This window comes from Macrobrachium rosenbergii, chromosome 54 (assembly GCF_040412425.1).
Source record: "Macrobrachium rosenbergii isolate ZJJX-2024 chromosome 54, ASM4041242v1, whole genome shotgun sequence".
NCBI lineage: Eukaryota > Metazoa > Arthropoda > Malacostraca > Decapoda > Palaemonidae > Macrobrachium > Macrobrachium rosenbergii.
The window spans coordinates 38,893,298-38,913,197 of NC_089794.1; the positions used below are offsets into that span (position 1 = coordinate 38,893,298).

General features: G+C 36.8%; 1 protein-coding gene across 1 annotated transcript in view; it reads right to left on the reverse strand.

The window, feature by feature from the left end:
• The window catches only part of LOC136834998 (polypeptide N-acetylgalactosaminyltransferase 1-like), a 286,103-nt gene that overhangs the window by 16,092 nt on the left and 250,111 nt on the right, over positions 1-19,900 (reverse strand). Inside the window, exon 5 of the mRNA XM_067098000.1 lies at positions 19,201-19,381. Within this exon, the coding sequence (XP_066954101.1) occupies positions 19,201-19,381 (181 nt within the window). The remainder of the gene's footprint in view (positions 1-19,200; positions 19,382-19,900) is intronic.

Here is a 19,900-nt window from a genome sequence, read left to right on the forward strand (position 1 = left end):
GTCTGAACTAGTAACAAGATTAGCCCAGGTGAAAAGATGGATCAGTGTTCTGAGATGGTCCAGTGGAAAGAATATCGAGGACAATAATTTAGAGGCATTAAGAGAAAAAAAGCTGGGGAGACCGAAGACGTACTGGTTAGGTAGAGCAGGAGAGGTAATGCTACAAAAGGACGTTCATACCAGAAAACGAGTTTGCCCGGAAGACAAATGAGTGGCGAAGTGTGTAGGAAGGTAGAATCGAATAGACGAAGGTGGGTCTTTTATTGCCTGCAGGGATGTTAAGCAGCTGAAATTATAGATTTCTACACAGACGGCTTATCATTGAATCAGAAGCCAAAACGATGAATGCAAAAGTGTTTGCGGTCTTGTTATTCACTTGATCTAACATTATTGGGGGTTAATAATTTTATACATACATACATACATACATACATACACACACACACACACACACACATATATATATATATATGGAAATAATCAACACACACTCACGTGTGGAACAAAAATAAATTTCTGACTCACGTCAGGACCGGACCCAGGTCTTTCAATTGAAAGACGAGACCGCTGCCAACCAAGCCACACAAGTCATAAAAGAAGTTGGAACCTGAGTACCACCGTACCTAAGGCTTTACCTGGGCAGGCTAACTGCTGGCATACGTGATTGTGTGTTGATTATATCTATCATATTCACTCAGAAAGGATAATTCGGATGAAATGCTGTCAATTGGGTCACTGCTGAGTCGGAAAGTTGAGGAAAACACGCTAGTATGCAAGCAGTTAGCCCGCCCAGGTAAAGCCTTAGGTACAGTGGTACTCAGATTCCAACTTCCTACTTCTTTCATGACTTGTGTGGCTTAGTTGGCAGCGGTCTCGTCTTTCAATTGAAAGACCTACGTTCGACTCTGATGTGAGTCAGAAATATATGTATATTATATATATATATATATATATATATATATATATATATATATACATATATACATATATATATATATATATATATATAGGATTTCGATTGACAAAATAAGGCAGATGACATAAAAATTGACAGGGAAGAACAGCGTGGGTTTAGACAAAGACTGAATGTTTGGATCTAGCGTTTGTCACGAAGTTTGAAAGGTAAAAGAAAAAAAAAGTATGTGGCATTCATAGACCTAGGAAAAGGTAATGACAGGATTGGTAAAGAGGCATTGTGGAAGGTGGGGAGGGTGTATGGTACAGGAAAATAGTTGCTGAGTGATTCAGTGTTTTCATGATGGTAGCAAAGCGTAAACGGAAGTGTTAGCAGGTCTGAGATAAGGGCGTGTTGTCTCAATAGCTCTTCAGATTCTTTCATAATGGATTTACGCGAGAAGTCAAAGAAAGGAAAGTAGATGTAAAAGCACTTATAGGATGAGGAAATGTCTTACGAATGGAACACGGAATGTTTTGTTTGCAGATGCTAGAGCACATTATTGATTGGGAAAGTGAAAAAAAAAACTGCAGACACTTGTAAAAGAATGAGTAAGTGTTGCAAGATTAGAAACTTGAAAGTCAATGTGAGCGTTTGAGGCTATGAGGGTAAATGGAGACCAGGATGTTACTGTGGATGGAAGAAAACAGGAGGAGGTTGACTCGTCAAGGTATCTGGGGATCAGTATAATGGATGATGGGAAGATAAGAGAAGAGGTGAATCATAAAAAAGTAGAACAAGAAAATAGTGGGGTGTGAGCATAAGATTGGGAAGAAACTTGGGAGTATCTACGGTAGCCAATGTAAAATGTTTGAAAAAATTGTTGAGCCAAGTCTCCTGTATGGAAGTGAAGTGTTGACGTTGAATGTAAATGAAAGGAAACACTGAAGACGTCTAGACGAGTTATTTACATAGTATAGGTAGCACCTGAAGAAATGAAAGGGAGAAAAATGTGGATATAACTAACAGTGATGGTAAAAAAAAAGCTTATATATGTGAAAGGATGGATAAAAGTATATTGAGAGGGTTTGGAAGTGCTGAAAGGAAAGTGGTGGAAAAATGTATAATTCGGAAGTGTTAGTTGAGTAAAACCTAACAAGGGCCGCAGTAATAGAGGTATTGGATAGGAAGTGTTTTAATATCTAGGTAATGTTCCTGTGTATGCAAGATGACGGTGAGTGGTACAGTGCAGTGTGAGTATAAGAGGACTCCAAACGCTTCTGATGAACCTTTTATGTAGGTGAATGAAACGGCTAATGTTGTGGAAGATTTCTAAGCAGAGGTTTTCCTAGATCTAGCGGGTAAAGAATGAATGTGGCAGTTACAGTTATATTTTTTCCTCGAAGCCACCCCACTTAAGGTAATAATAATAATAATAATAATAATAATAATAATAATAATAATAATAATAATAATAATAATAATAATAATAATACTCTTATTTATGCTGAAAATACCAAACCTACTACTACTCCTAATAACAATAATTGAAGCATAAAAAACAGCAATGATCATAATAAATGACACGAAGGCAAAACAAAATTATCTGTAATAACAATAAAAGTCAAATACACAATAGATAAAATTCACTGTAATTACCATATGGTCGCAATTGCCAGAAAAAGTAAATTATGAGTTAAAACATTAGCTATCAGAATTTGCTCATGGAAATTTGGATGGTAATTGTAATAAAACACATCTTGATACATTAACTGAGAGAGAGAGAGAGAGAGAGAGAGAGAGAGAGTTAAATTTTTGGTTTTCGCTTCAAGAAAGATATTCACTTGGTTTTCTAACTAGAAAGTGAGAAAGAAACAGATTTCGTTTTCAAGTTTTGTACGCTCAGAGAGAGAGAGAGAGAGAGAGAGAGAGAGAGAGAGAGAGAGAGAGAGAGATACTCAGATACTCTTGGTAATCTAAAGAGAGTGAGAAATAGAGATTTCGTTACTCCAGGTTTTTTACAATTTTCACAGAGAGAGAGAGAGAGAGAGAGAGAGAGAGAGAGAGAGAGAGAGAGAGAGGCTTTCTTTTGTATTTTCCTACAAAGCCGTAATACCTTTTCGATTCATCGACTTATTGAAAAGCAATCAGGTCCAGTTCGATGGCCTATTACCTTACACCTGGCACAGGGGATTCTAAAGCCACTGGGGAATAGGCGCTGGAATTTTTTTACAAAAGCAGAGTGGATAATCGATACTCGATAATTAGGAGATGCAAAGGGATATAAATAAATAAATAAGTAGGTGACTATTATCAGAAATCGTTACCTGATAAGGTATAAGCTGTGGATTATATACTTAATAATAATAATAATAATAATAGTTACTCAGTGAGTGAACTAAGAAAAAGCCAATTGATCCTGCAGACAACGTAATATTTTTTTTTTACACTGTTCATCTTCATTCTTTTGCGTGTCAGGTTAAATAAGATATTTCTCTATCTAATTCATTAAAGAGGAACAAACGGATGGAAAGTAAATACATAAATAAAGTAATATGTAAATAACAAACCTTCAAACTCCAATTTACCATGACATAAAGTGACACGTTTGATACCTGACGAAGCGCAATAGTCAGAAGTCTGAAAATAACCCCTTCTCGTCAGAGAGAGAGAGAGAGAGAGAGAGAGAGAGAGAGAGAGAGAGAGAGAGAGGTACGCGATTTCACCGATTTGTTGAGATAGTAAAACCGTGAACGGAAGTGCAGCAACGTAAAAAAAAAAAGGTGGGGGGGAAGAGGTGAAGGGAAAAAAGTATTAAGGGATGCTAACATATGAAATTTACTAAACGTCCGTTTTCTGTGATGGTCATTTTTCGTTTTCTATGAATCCACTACGCGGAACTGGGGATAGACAACTATAACATAGAACTGAAATGGTGATCGTTCTCACTAATCTCTTCACTTTCTGTTGCCGTTATCAGCTAAGAATGGTTTCTAAATCTTTTCTGTTTACGATGCCTTAAATTTTAGGTTATTCTTTATGTATGGGGCTTAATTCAGAAAATACCTGCGCGCTTGGAGTTCACGGAAATTATATATTTGTTGTCTTTTTTATCACAATTATTGGTGGGATTACTGAGCCCATTGTGCATCAAATAGTTGGTCGAATCATGGAATCAAAATGGAAGAAGCAACCCCGATTCCTTGTTTAGAGTTTCATGTTAATTTTCGCGCTTTTTTCCTTTGTATCACAGCTACCGACAAAAAGGTGTGTCGTCCCAAATGGAATTATGATTCACTAAGCCAAAGACCTTGCATTAAGCTTAGGCAATTGGAGCGGATATTCATTTGAACCGGTAACCAAAACTCAGTGTCATGCAGTAAAATTTTGTTGATTTTTATATTGGTAACAGAATCAATATATTTTTACTCTTTTGCAGAAGTAATTTCCGAGGAAGCCGAGGTCTGCATGGCCTGAAATCCACGTGAAATTCTTGAGAGTATTTTTCGAAACCAGCAGGTAGGTGTTCTTAAAAAAAATTCATGGGAGAAATCTTCTTCACTGAAGGTCATAAATTGCGGCAATAAAATTAGGAACATTTTGGAATATGACGCGCCACCAAGTAAGCTAGGAACAAAGGATCTAAGAAGTCAACAATATGATGTTCATTACCTTCATTAATAATGTCTGTAAACTCATCATTCTCATCATCATGATCATCATTTACGGACTAAGTTAACGGACGGAAGGTTTCATCGTGCTAGCAGCTGGATTGTAAGAAGCAAGGACGCTGCGCGCACACCATGAGCGCTGGAGTTCGATGAAATTCTTCCCATCAAATTCGCTATCTAAGAACCACGGTCTAGAACCGTGCTAAGAACTAACCAAGATGGCGGCCAACGGAAATGAGTTTGTCGACAGGGCCGCGTCATTATTATTCCTAATGAACAAACACCTCCATCTCCATGGATCAAAATTAAAAAGCCACTGACCAGCAAAGGAAGCTTACACGAGTAGAATGCCTATACGTGAAAGAGGACGAGAGTAAGAAGGATAAAGGCGAAAAACCAGCAACGTTAGATAAACGAAGCTAATGTGCAAATTGAAGAAGGATACCGTGGTTTTATTGCAGATCTGTTGTATCGACGCTGAGTCACTACACAACTCTCCAGTCCTTTTATTAACTAATAAAATGATTCTTCGCTTCTAGAGGTGACACCATGAGTCTTCGTGAGTCAGCTAATTCTTGTGACTCAACAACTGAAAGGTCCAATCTCCTCAATTTTTCACCCAGTATTTTCAGTGTATACTTTTCGTTTCTTCCACGTATCAACGTTTTTTAAATCACTGATTTTTTGTTTCCATTAGCGTTTGTTACCAGTCATCAGCGGAAAATTATGAAAAATAAGCCTTATTAAATATTATAATGATTGTTCAATAATTGCCACCAAAAGCTATTTAAATTAAGCTATAATAACTGCTATTTGCCTCTCCTTTCCAACCCAGGATCAGCTTGCCACAGCTATTGATCATTACACCCGTATTTATTTCTGAAATCTAAAATACCCACGACAATGCCCCGTGTCCAAATGGTTTTTATTATTATCATTATTATTCATAACGTGCCGAAAGGCCGTCATTTGTCATAAGCAAACTTCCACAAAACAGACCTCTCCTTTGTAAAAAAAAAAAAAAAAAAAAAAAAAAAAAAAAAAGACGAAAGAACAAATGTACATCACACAATACACAGAACTGAATGAGGTTTTCATAAACAAATACATAAGTAATCAAAGGAACTGCAAGTGTATTTGAGAGTCTCTCAAATACACCCAAACTCCTTTGTGCAGTCTATGGCAAAGCCCAGGGTGAGAGAACAGTGGTCCCATGGTAATCCTTCCGTGTAAGGCAATTGACTGTGTCTCCTGAGGGCATAAAAGAGCAACAAATGATCGTGCAGGAACTGAAAGGTAATTGAAAAAAAACTTGATATTAAAATCTTAAATGATTATGCTCTCTGATCTTAAGAGAATGTATGACCTTGATGGATTCAAAAATATGTAGTCTCGGACCTGTTTTCCGACTTATTCTACTGGATTTCTGGGCTTCATTGTAACCCAACCGACTGTTCTTGCCATCAGACTCCTAAGGCTTCTTGCAAGAGAGGGTATGTGCCAACATCGCATGGTGTTCATGGATGCTTGTCCATCCAGGCATAAATCCAATGTTGCTTAAATGTCTGAAAGACCCAGGGGGTAGAGAACGTTATACACCCGCTGGCTTTTGGACCTAGCTGCTAAAAGTCTCCGTAATACCCGAGTTTCCACAAAGGCAGGGTCGTTAACCTTTCACTCAAGTGACCTCTTTTTATCCAGGCAGCACAGTAAAGAACATGATGGGGAAACGTTGCTCTGAAACATCACATGATTCACTGCAGTTAGCTCAGAGAAAACCCAGTCCAGTAAACAACACAGACTGGATAGCATTCAATTTTTTTTTTCAATCTGTTTTAAATTACAGTCTGGAAGTTTTCCATTGGACCAGTAGCTGAAATATAATAAATATGTCAAGTATAAGAAAAACGTGATTATCAATATGTCCTCAAGTCATTATAACTATGGTGATACTACTAATATTCTAGTATTCTATTTTTTATAACATCTGGCTTTTTCTGCTTTGAATCGGAGGCCCCAGGAGGTGCTACCCTCATAGTTTCCAGATTTTCAGAAAGTTTTTAGGATGAGATTACTAGCCCCTAGATTGTTTTGACCAGGTCTTACCAAAACAATCTTCTCATTACCAGGTACACAGTAAACGACTTAGATCCCCTGAGGCACAATGGTATATGGCAGAACGAGAAAGAAGCGCTCCTCTTCGCCTGAGAAATGAACCCTGGTTCTTTCGTTGGAGAGACAAGCATTATGGCCACTAGACCATGCAGTCCCATTATCAAGTTGTATTATTATTATTGTTATTATTATTATTATTGTTGTTGTTGTTGTTGTAGAACTCTCAATGGCGAGAACAGGAGTAATTTTGTATAAGGTCACAATAATATATCAATAGAATGTCTCACATTCTATTGATATGTCATTGTAGACCTTATACAAAATTATTATTACTATTATTATTCAGAAAATAAACCCTGTTCATGTGGACGAAGCCTCCAGGGGCCGTTGGCTTAAAATTCAAGCTTCCAAAGAATATGGTGGTCGTTCGAAAGAAGGTACAGAAAATAACAGACATACAGAAAGAAGAGGAATGCACAAGTACAAAGTGAACTATAATGTATCTTCGCTGGAACTTTTGAGGTTCTAATTGCACAATGGCCGATTAGAACGATAACGAACACGAAGGACTCAAGATCTATTCAAGCACCCAGTGGTGCTCAAAGTTTTATCTTAGCTCTTCTGCGAATCACTTTCCAGCCGTGACTAACGTCGCCATGACAACCCGTCACAAATAAAGTTGATCTGACAGTAAGATAAGCACGCGTGTAACTCCTGAGCTATTTAAGTTTTCATTCTGTTGCCGACGGCGGGGATCTCTCCTGGAGTGCCTAAATATATATATATATATATATATATATATATATATATATATATATATATATATGTCAGTGTGTGTATAGACACACATCTATATATATATAATATAGTGGTGTGTAAAATTTGTCATCGTGCACGCGTGACTTTTTTATATTCACAAATAACCCATAAATTTCGTTGAGTATCGAGTTCACTTTATCACGGGAATAAAGGGAATAATAACTAGCCTGGTGGCCAAAGTCACAGTCTAGGCCTATCGTCGTTCCTAAGCTTGGCCACAGTTCCCTTTCTAGCCGGCGCAGAAGCAGTGGTCAGTTACAAGCACTGGGACCTATGAGGTCATTCAGCGCTGGAAATAATGCTGAAACAATTGTTAAGAGAGGGTGGAAAGTAAGGGGGAAGAAAGAGAATATGAACGGAGGTACAGTAAAGGGAATGAAAGGGGCTCCAGCTAGGGGCCGAAGGGACGCTGCAAAGAACCTTAAGTAATGCTTACAGTGCACCGCGTGAGGTACATAGACAGCACTACCGCAATCCCTTTTGGGTGTAAATTAATCTCAAGGTATAGTGAATTCGATACTGAACTATATTTGCCTCTTAAAATTTATAATATATATATATATATATATATATATATATATATATATATATATATATAAAGACAAAATCCACGAAGGAAAGATAAACAATGGACTGCTGCAAGGCCTTTCGTCTTATGGTCCTTTACTTAGCTAAGCAAAGGCCTTGCAGCACTCCGTTGTTTCTCTTTCCTTCGTGGATTCTGTCTTTACTTATACACTCATCACGTTCCATATTTTCGTGATTCAGTTATACATACATACACACACACACACACACACACACACACACACATATATATATATATATATATATATATATATATATATATATATATATATATATATATATATATATATATAATATACAAAATATATAACAGTACACTCACATAAACCACGAAGCGTCGTCGTCGGTACTTCGTCACCTTAAATGAAAACGTTACTGGAGACAAAAATGGCTTAATTTACAAGGGGCCAACCTTAATCTTTCAAATGGGTCGTTGCAAACTGGAGTCGTGTTACTGCCTGGTCGTCCTTCTTCGTGATATATGGCAGCGGCGATGTTTATTTTACGCATTTTCGCGGTTTGGTCAATTGTAAATGCTAGACTGTTTGGACTCGATTAAGGGATGAAATAAACGGTTTATGTTTTTTGTGGGGGGTGGGTAAATTCAAGCGCTGAGGAATGTACATGGCTATAATTCTCTCTCTCTCTTTCTCGTAACAGTAGTATTTCAGTGTTAGTAAAGATCTGTTTCTCTCCTCGAGTTCAATATTTAGTGATTAACTCTTATCTTTTACGCCTCTCTCTCTCTCTCTCTGTCTCTGTCTCTCTCTCTCTCTCAAAGTTGGCTTTTAACTGATAATTTCAAGGCAAAATGTGATATGCATCTCTATCTATCTAAGGGTTCACCTATCCACTCGCAAATTGCTATTAAGTCTAATCTTTTATATAAAAAAATTAATTAAATAAAATACGTCTCACACTAAACCCCATAGGAGGGTAATGAAGTCAGTGTACCTCACGCTGTGCACTGCAGACATTACTTGAGCTCTTTGCAGTGTCCTTTCTGCCCCTCGCTGCAACCCTTTCCATTCCTTTTACTAAACCTAAGTTCATGTTCTCTTTCTTCCATCTTACTTTTCACCCTCTCCTAACAATTGTGTCAACATAATTTTCAGCGCTGAATGACCTCACTGGTCCCAGCGCCTGGCCTTTTGGTATAAATTTCATATTCCAATTCCATTTCCTCTCGAACTAAAATATAATACAGTGATTAAAAGAATCAAAGACTGAAGCAAGAAAAGGCACAAACACGAACAGTAACAGAAGTAGCAAACATGGGAAGAAAGAATAGTAACAGATAATCATATGACAGTAGAAAAAGGGACCATAGCTGACATATACCAAAAGCATGGAAACTGGGTGATAACAGATAAAGCGAAAGCAGAAAAAGGTGCAATAACGGCTACTACAAAATCAGAAGAAGGGTAATAACAGATAAACCACGAACAGAAATAATGGCAGTAATAAATAGACATTAAAAGCAGAAAATAAACAGAACAACAACAGATTTACCGCGAGCACAAGAGGGGGCAATTATATACCGTAAATTAACATCGGGAAAAAAGAACAAGAACAGATATACTGAAAGCAGGAAAAAGGGGAGAAATAAAAATTATCCCAAGCCAAAAAATGGACGATAACATATATGAATACCAGACGCATTTCTCTGCATGGCCTGGACTAGACCTGAGTGAGAATAAAAAAAAAAATGGAATATCATCAGTTAAAAGCATAAAAATGCAGCATACATTTTTTTCATTGATGTTTCCATTTTATCAATAATGCAGTAAGCTGGGTGATCAATAAATAAAATGAAATTCAATTAAGTACAAACGATAGAATAATAATAAAATTAAGGAATGAAAGGAAGGATTAATTGAAAATTACTGAAAACGCATAAAAAACAAATGGACTCTGGATGTGAGAATAGCGAAATTGAAATCTGAAATACAAGAAAGTAATATGGAAAATAAATAATACAAAAAATGTATATAATACAAAAAAAACGTGAACTAAATAAATGAATACAAATAAATGAATATGTGTACGAAAAATATGGAACATTATATAACCTAAGAAAAACCAATACTCTGCACATAGTTGAAATCCGTACCGCGAGAGAGAGAGAGAGAGAGAGAGAGAGAGAGAGAGAGAGAAAATACCATAATGCGTATCATTTTATGGATGAATAAATATGCCTAGATCAACAGAAAAGTTTCATTTCTTTGATATTTTGAAAAAGAAATGCATAATAATTCAGAATACCTGATTTCAAATAACTGTATAATAGTATGATAATGTTTGTGATCTGTGAATAGTGATTTGTATATTAAAACCAAAGGTTAAGTTGACGTGTTTGCTGGGATCGGTAATTTACGTGGTATTGGAATCTGCTGTGACTTTGGAAGAGTACTTTCGTCATGATATTGCCTTATGAGAATTATGTTTTTGTACAGTAGTTGCGCTTCCAGTTTATCGTTTGTGTGCAGGGTTTCTATGATGGTTGACCGAGAGACGGAAGGCGTGGCGTTGCAAATCAGGTGGTGAGAGGGGAGTTTGTGAAGTCCGTCAGAAGGAATGCATCTGTCAACAGCGTTAGCTAGCAAATAGCCTCTGTGGTGATAATTTCCTTACTTTGGGTGCAGTAACGATGTAATATGTAATCTTGTGTTATCGTGGCTGTTTCGTGGAAATTAAAATAAGTAATGAAGTGGACTAGAGTAATCGAACATTGTTTTTTTTTCTGAACAAATGAAATAACTTTTGAAGACAAAGCAATGCTTTACAGTAACTTTAGAAGTGAAATTCCGATCTCGGTCAGCTCTCTCTCTCTCTCTCTCTCTCTCTCTCTGCCTCTCTTTCTCTCATAGTCAGATAGACTTGGGAACACGTAGCACTCAGGGTACAACTGTGCATATAGCATATATTTAGAGATGTATCGGATGTCTGAAAATGGGACTTGCGGATGCGGATATAATTTTTTTTTATTTGCGGATATCAATCTTTTAAATTTGCGGATGCAGATATTTGATGACCATACCCTCGCACATGCGGATGCGGATATTTTGTAAGTCTAAATAATTCAGATATATTTAATTGTTAAGGACGACTTTCAGCCACATAATTGAAAATTATGTATTACCTGGATGCGGGACGGGGACCCACGGTGTCTTGGCACAAGGTTATTTCATGCTCATTGCATGATAGAGAGAGAGAGAGAGAGAGAGAGAGAGAGAGAGAGAGAGAGAGAGAGAGAGAGAGAGTTTCCTAAAAAAAGCAATACCCTGCCTTTATGATTACAACTGCTGTAAATGACATGAAATTACTAAAACAAATATGCTTTAAAACAAACAAGCTTTAAAACAAATATGCTACATATACAATATATACTGTATGACATGTGCAATTGTGTAAGATATGTTCTGTATCATAACACGAAAAAGCCAAAATTTAGCTAAAAAAAAAAAAAAAAAAAAGATACTCTACTTTTAGCTACAATGTATGGCTATGAACTATTGAACACTGAGTAAGGGGGTGATATCCGTATATCCGCAGTCTTAAACTGCGAATGGGATGTTGCTTGCGGTGCTAATGCGGATGCGGATGTTGCTTGCAGTGCTAATGCGGATGCGGATGTTGCTTGCGGATGTGAGTGCGGATGTTAAAAAATTGTCAATGCGGATGCGGATTTATAAAAAAAAAATGCGGATAATCCGCGGACGGACCGATATCAGATACCTCTATATATATATATATATATCATATATATATATATACATCTCTAATATATATATATATATATACATATATACATATATATATATATATATATATATAAAATATACATATATAAAATACATACATCATAGACCTGTGTATCTACAAACCAGGGGAGTCCGTGTTTGCATACTTTGGTAACTTGTGATTTAAGAGATATGTTAAGGAAGTTCGCATCTAAATGAGAAAATCAAAATAAGATACTTTGAGCGAGATATTAGTGCACGAAGACAGAAGCCGTGTTTAGCGAAAATATACAGTCTGAAATGGTAAACAAAAGTGAAGTAGAATTTTTTTATCATGTCAGTCTTAACGAGAAGGAAGAGGGCTACGAATATTAAATGTCCTTTCTGAGATAAATTCCGTGACATGATAAGGGAATTTAATAAGTGAGAATTTTCGAAAAGCGAAGACTGAATTTTAATGAGCATGTTATATAATATGTTAGTCACATCTGAACATTTCTTTAACCCCTATTCTAAACCTTTAGCTTTAATTCATTTTATAATCTATTTTATTTTTAGTTCACTAATTTATCTTTTTCTTTATTAAACTGTGAAGCACTAGAAGATAATGAAACAGGATCATTTCATTAAACTTTTTCTTTTCTCCCGTAAGTGATTTGTAAAATTCTTTCAGCACGATGGCAATTGCGCCATTTTTACAATCGGCAGAAAACAGATTTTAGGAAATGACATTGAAAATTTACAAGTATTATTCGACTACAAATGAAATGATTTTCTTGTTTACAAACATAATTCAGATACAACTAAAGCATTGTTCAATTTCATAGATACATAAATATTTCCCAACATATTCAATCGTTACTTACTCATAAAAACTAAACTAAAACCATTTAAATGCATACGTTCAACACATAAATACAAAATGAGTAAATTTAAATATTCATTAGATCATTGCAAGTAATAAACTATTTCAAATTATAATAAATGCTATCAAAGTTCGGTAGCACTGACTTTACGTGAGAGAGAGAGAGAGAGAGAGAGAGAGAGAGAGAGAGAGAGAGAGTCGTGTACTCGATAATATTTTTTAGTCCAGGATGATGGAAATTTAGGACAATTTGAAAGAGCCATAAATAGAGGTGAGCGAGATTATCTTACGTAATGCTTTGCATGCGCTTCGACGGAGCACTCATCACCAACGCTATTTCTTTTTCCTCTTTTTCTACACGCAGGTTGCAACCAACAATTAATCAACAATCTATACCGTTCCTTTCCTCGCCCGTTTCGGAAAGCGAGTACAAGTCTAACTATCTACCACTTATGCTTTGAGGCCACTGATAGATAGATAGATAGATAGATAGATCGATAGACAGAGAGAGGAAGAGAAACAAAAGCCATAGCACATATAACTGACGAGCCAATCATTCAGAAGTGGAATATTTATTACGGCATTTCTACAATAAATAGTGTATTGCACAAAAGCTCCCTTTTGAAAAGCAGACTTTGCAGTGCAATCTGAAACAAAGTCATAAAACAATATATTTGTAAAAGGCTTGCAATTGCAGAACGTACCTTCATACCTCATCCGCCTACAAACGTTGATTACACGGGAGGAAAATATAGAAAATGAATAATAATCGCCAAATTGCAAGTTGCACTTCATAATTAATAAAAACATTTATTCAGTCACATGAAATACTTTGGAAAACAGACTGTGCGTGGGGAGAGTAATTCAAATGCCTTGCACGCCTACAAGATGCCAATCAAAATTAGAAAAATATAATTACGCTTTCAGAGGAAAGAGTAACTGCGTAGTCAAGATAGAAAATGTTTTTCATGAAATGAATAGTAATAAATACAATGCTACCGTTTTTAGACCAAACTCGTTACTAGGGTGTTAACACATTTTTGTTTGTGGATGCCGTCAGAAAGAGAGAGAGAGAGAGAGAGAGAGAGAGAGAGAGAGAGAGAGAGAGAGAGAGAGAGAGAGAGGAGAGAGAGAACGTGAACGTGTGTGGACTGTGTAAATGATTATTCATAAAAAAATCGTTAACAAAACAATCACTAGGCCTATGCATTTGCCGTTCAAACATGTAGCCAGAACTTTTACATACAATATTCCAATGTATACTAAAGGTCTGAGGCGCGATATATGCCTATTTTGTGTTATTTTTCTCTACCCTTAATCAATAAATCTAAAAAATAAAAAATAGCCATCACAAATTTCTACCAATTTATGTACAATAGTACTGTGTAATTCACTACTATTTTGTAAATAAGCTCACGAAATATCCATATGATAAATTTATAAGGCTGTGTCACACAAGCAGTGTCACACGATCACATACAGGCAGCGTCATACAAGCCCTCTTAGAGCACTGTTCCATGGGCTCCTTCAGGCAACGTTACAACACCAAACTGGGCAGTGTCAAGCGAGTACCTCAAGATAACACGATCACCTTAAGGCAGTGTCACAAAGACTCCTTAACCGTGTCACATGATCCTCTTAAGGCAGTATTACATGCAGTGTCACGCGATCACTTTCAAGAAGTGTTACACGAGCAACATAGGGCAGTGTCACAATTTAAGTGGTGCATGTTCAGTTCTGATGTCAATATCAACTAAAAAGTGACAAGTTTGGCGACAAATTTCTAAAAAAAAAAAGAGAGAGAAAAAAAAAGACAGAAAACGAGCTCCTCTGACACCACCTTCTCTGACATTACAGTTTCTGCAACATTGTTCTGCTCTCGATTTCCTTACTTCATTGGTTAACTAATTATAATTATTCGTTTAATTATAAGCAGTTTCAGGCAATTTAAAGATATGCAAAGGAGTATCTGACGCAACAGCATCATCCAGATGGGACCAGTAGGACACAGCCTTCAAGTAAATGGGTTCATTGCAGTGCTTAATTCGTCCAATTATTATGAACTGTTTTGATAAGCTGTTCTTCACAGCATATTGTCTTTATTTGTTCAATTAGTATTCTAACAGTTGTCTACCAGACTATACTGCACATGATACTCTTCTTGAAAAGATTTTCCTAACCATCTATACAAAAAAGAATACACACAAAGATATTTACGTTGGCTGTACAGAGTCCTGAGGTCCACATCGGGCCTCATAAACACTTTTACAACTTATTACTCTTACAGGCCTCCACAAGTCGCTTTACCCAAAAGCGGCTGAATCCACAGGAAAAAGTACCACAACAGTCACTGCCAAATTCATACTTGAGCTGCCGAGTCGTGGATGAACCCTACTGTCCTCAAAACTCCCAAACTATTTGCCACTTAATGCACCTACGCAAAAGACTCAACAACATCGCGTCTATCCCTAACTGCGCCTTTCACGCTCATCTTGAACGTACTTCACGTTTCCTGGACCTCAAGCCCCTTCCTTTCCAATACCTTTACCATTCCACACAACCTATCTATCACGAAACAGATCTTCCTCGCTCTCTCCCTCTAATCACTTGGAATTATACCCTTTTTTGATAACAGATCAGTATCGAACTTTGATACTTGAGGAAAAACACAAACTGGAGAATAAATATATTTATAAAATCCACATACAGTTTCAGAGCGTAATGCTCCATCTGCAGTGCGAAAATTTATGTGGATTTTTAAAAATTATATTGGTAATACCCTTTTTCCTAATCTATCATTCTCCGTTATTTCCTTGTTACCATATTATTTCGAAACACTCGGAGCCATCCCTTCAGCTAGGCTTCATTTTACCACTTATACGTATCTCCACATTTCTCTCCCTTTCAGTTCTTCTCGCACCGAATATACTCCACAAACAATTAATCTCTACAGCTCCAACCTTTTTATACTTTTATTCCCAACGTACAGCATCTATTCGTCGCTAAAGACTGCAGCTTTCAATAACTATGCATTTGATACTCACTGATAAATGATCAGCAAGGGGAGAGAGAGAGAGAGAGAGAGAGAGAGAGAGAGAGAGAGAGAGAGAGAGAGAGAGAGAGAGAGAGAGATAATCTTTGGCTTCAACATCAACAGAATAAAAATGTGTTGAAATCTGTACAATCAGAGAGAGAGAGAGAGAGAGAGAGAGAGAGATAACCCAATCTTTGGCTTTAACATCAACAAAGTAAAAATGTGTTGCAATCTGTATTATCAGAACCCTGGAAAAAGTGACTCATGTAATACGACCATTTCTTGACAGGGACAAGTACGAGACATGAACAACTTTATGATGATCCTCAGGGCAATAAGACTTCACACGAAACAATTTAATGTACAGATCGACAATACTGTTATCCGGGATGGTTTGCATTCCCTAGTTGAGAGAGAGAGAGAGAGAGAGAGAGAGAGAGAGAGAGAGAGAGAGAGAGAGAGAGAGAGCATGCTTCCACGTGCTATAAAGAAACGGTGAAAAGAAAGAATAATTGTACAAACAATACACTGGCAGAAAAAGAACATGTTTTCTCATACAGTGCTGAAATGGAATGTGAGAGAAAAACACAATTCGAGAGAGAGAGAGAGAGAGAGAGAGAGAGAGAGAGAGAGAGAGAGAAGAGAGAGAGAGAGAGCAACAATAACAGATTATAAAAAACTTTATTGCCACGCACACCGCCAACTAATCTGGCCAGAAAAAAGCTAATATTTGAGCATATTCCTGCACATTAACGCGCTGTGATGGGCTATATGCCCAGAGAGTTAGGCTGCTATCTGGGTGTCTGGGTGATCCCGCGGCTTTTCATGACGTGTAGGGCCATCAGGGCAACGTCAATCAAGGATATACCGTGAGAAATTTTCCTGGGGAGAGTTAGGGGGATCAGGGCTGGGGTCTCGGGGTTATCTGCAGAGGGGGAGAAGGGTCCACGTCGAGGCTGGATGCGTTTCTTGCCTAATATTTTACTCTTGTCGTGTTTTGAGTAAAATTTTGTAAGGGTATTTTGATAAAACATTTCATAAGCAACGTTTTTCGAGTAATATTTCATGGCAAAACTCTATAACCCACGTATACTGGGTAGAACTTTATGTGGCGTACTTTGGACGAAACGCATTTTACCCGACTGTTTATCATCCTGATAAACTGCTCTACATTTTACCTGACTGTTTATCATCCTGATAAACTGCCCTATGTAAAAACAAAAGCATAATTTAACAGAGTAAATTCCTGGTAACTTTAAGCCCCAAACCCTTTTCAAAATAGATCCCAGCATGACTCAGCATATAACTGCTTCAACAACGTGACGTCAGGGCAGTTTTCTTAATGAAGAGCAAATAGCCCCAGGAGTTCTCATTGTTATCGATAACGTTTTTACATCAAATTTTCCTGGTACGTGACCTGAAATCCCTTGTAGTTTTGTGGCCCCGTACTGACTACTGCATGCCTTGTGTCCCTATTTCTGCGAATTATAGTGACCATAAAGCACTTGCACATTTATTTATCATGCCATTTTTCAAGTTTGAACTCAGTACTTCCTTCCTAATGACTTTTCAAAATAATTTTCAATTAATTTTGTTCCGCACTATCTGTCATTGTTCCCATTTGGTCTAGGTCTTTACCCATACCCTTTCTCTAATATTTTCTGGGAATTCCTACTAGTCTTCGCTCTGTTACTTCCACATATACCACTTTCCATTCTTACTAAGTGCTCTTCACCACATCTGATCCCAATTCCAAACAATTCCAAATATTCTGGCTTTGTAAAACCGTTACTTTACCTAGCAACACAACTCTGCCGTCAAGCAAATGATAGTGGAGAAACACTATGGAAATGTTTTTAAAAATTATTAATGACGAATATAAAGTCTTTTAGAAACAAATGAAGCGCCAATACTAAAACATAACTGCTAATTTTCCTCTTGAAGGTCATAAAAACGACTTTCCTACTTGATGAGTTCCTCTCACTATTTATTTCCAGATCTTGGAATTCTCCCCCTTGCATGAGCCTTTCCATGTCAGTGTATAATGTCCTGTGCTATCTATGCTGTCTATATCGACGATTTTAACTCCAGCAACCAGTGACAGCTGAACCGCAGGTCTCACTGATAACTACACTGATGGAGTAACACCCCATAAACTACTCAAGCTGTAGTCCATGTATTCTATGTATGTACACATACGGAGTCTCGTCCTATTAACACTGACAGCTGTAATCTACGGAATGTACGTAGATGGAGTCGAGCCTCACAAATAGTGACACAAGTAACCTATGTCCACAGATAGAATAAACGCTTGTAAGAAAAATGGCCCCTGGTTTGTCAAGATAATAGGACTATTTAAGGGAAGTCGTAAGGTCCTTTTAAGTGGTTAACTTCGTATAAAGTTGACCCGCGGAGGGCGACCCCTCAGCACTGAAGCTTCCATCTTAGCCTGCGATTAAGGCAGGTCTCTGTCTCGTGCCACTAACTTCATGAGATTATCATACAAAGAGATTACAGTTGGGAATGCGGGATTCAGTCCCATAATAAAAGAGGAATGGCATCAAAGAATTTCTTTAGTGCCATTTATCGCCAAAATAAAGGGATTAGCGGTGCGAAAAGGGTGATTTAATGTGATTCAACACCAAAATAAATGGGATTAGGTTTATGCAAGAGGCTAGCGAAGAGCATAAAATATTTCAAGATAAATGTGATATATTTGTATACATAGAACATATATATATATATGTACAGTAGCCTATACATGTATATATACAGTATATATATGTATATATATATGTGTGTACGCACGCATACAGTACTTATAATCTACTGATCATATTCACCATCTTTATATCATGGTGGGTCTGCAGTAACCTCATTCATAATACCAAGTATGGATTTGGATCTCATGCAGGAATTCATTTCTTTCCCATTCGGATTCAAGGTTTTCATCTAAAAATTACTCCATGAAAAATGCCAAGCAATGAGACGTTAAGATATCACTTTAGCTATACATATATACATACAGTATATATATACACATACACACACATATATATTATATAAATAAATAAATAAATATACACATATATTATATAAATAAATAAATAAATATACACACACATATATATATATATATAAATATATATATATATATATATATATATATATATATATATATATATATACATATATACATATACTGTATACATTACAATCCTTGTGGTGTTGTGACATCAGATGATTTATGTAATATTAATTCAATCAAATCAATTCCACTCTAGAAAGATGATGTTGCTAGCCACATGCCCCTGTCTAAACTAGATAAAGAGTCACCATAGCCGGATAACCGACTTCTTTGGTCAACAGGAACGCAAAGGCACTGGGAAAAACAGCCAAAAAGACGTTTTTCATCGTGAATCGATCTCAAGTTCCTTATTCAAGGGGGTTGGGGGTGGGGGGTACCTTACCTTCAAGAAGGTCCTCTCGGAGGCATCGTCCACTAAGATGATCTCCCGCAGAAGCCTTTTAGGCGACCTGTTGATGACCGAATGGACAGTCCGTAGAAGCGTGGACCAGGCCTCGTTGTGGAAGACGACAATGACAGATGTAGTGGGGAGGCTATCCACGTGATAGTCCTTCTCCAGGCATCTGCAAGGAGAGATACAGACGAGACATAAAGGGCCTTTGTGAACTTTACAATACTTTTAACAAATAAGACTTGTAGATTCTATTATCATATGCATGCACACACACACACACACACACATATATATATATATATATATATATATATATATATATATATATATATATATATATATATATATATATATATGTATAACTGAATCACGAAAATATGGAGCGTGATGAATATATAAATAAAGATAAAATCCACGAAGGAAACGGAAACACTGGAGTGCTGCGAGACCTTTCGACGCTAGGTCCTTTACTTAGCAGACTGAAGAATTATAAAAGTATGTTTACAAAGAAAGCTCATATAAATGACAGATGGGGATTATAAAGGAAACATATGTACCTGGAATCCAACACAATTGAAGAATTAGTAGAACTGCCAAAACAGGATTAAATATTTAAGAGGTTTTTTTACAAAGGATTAGGATCAACCGTTCAGAAGCAGGGACAGGACAATTAAAATATTATACAGGG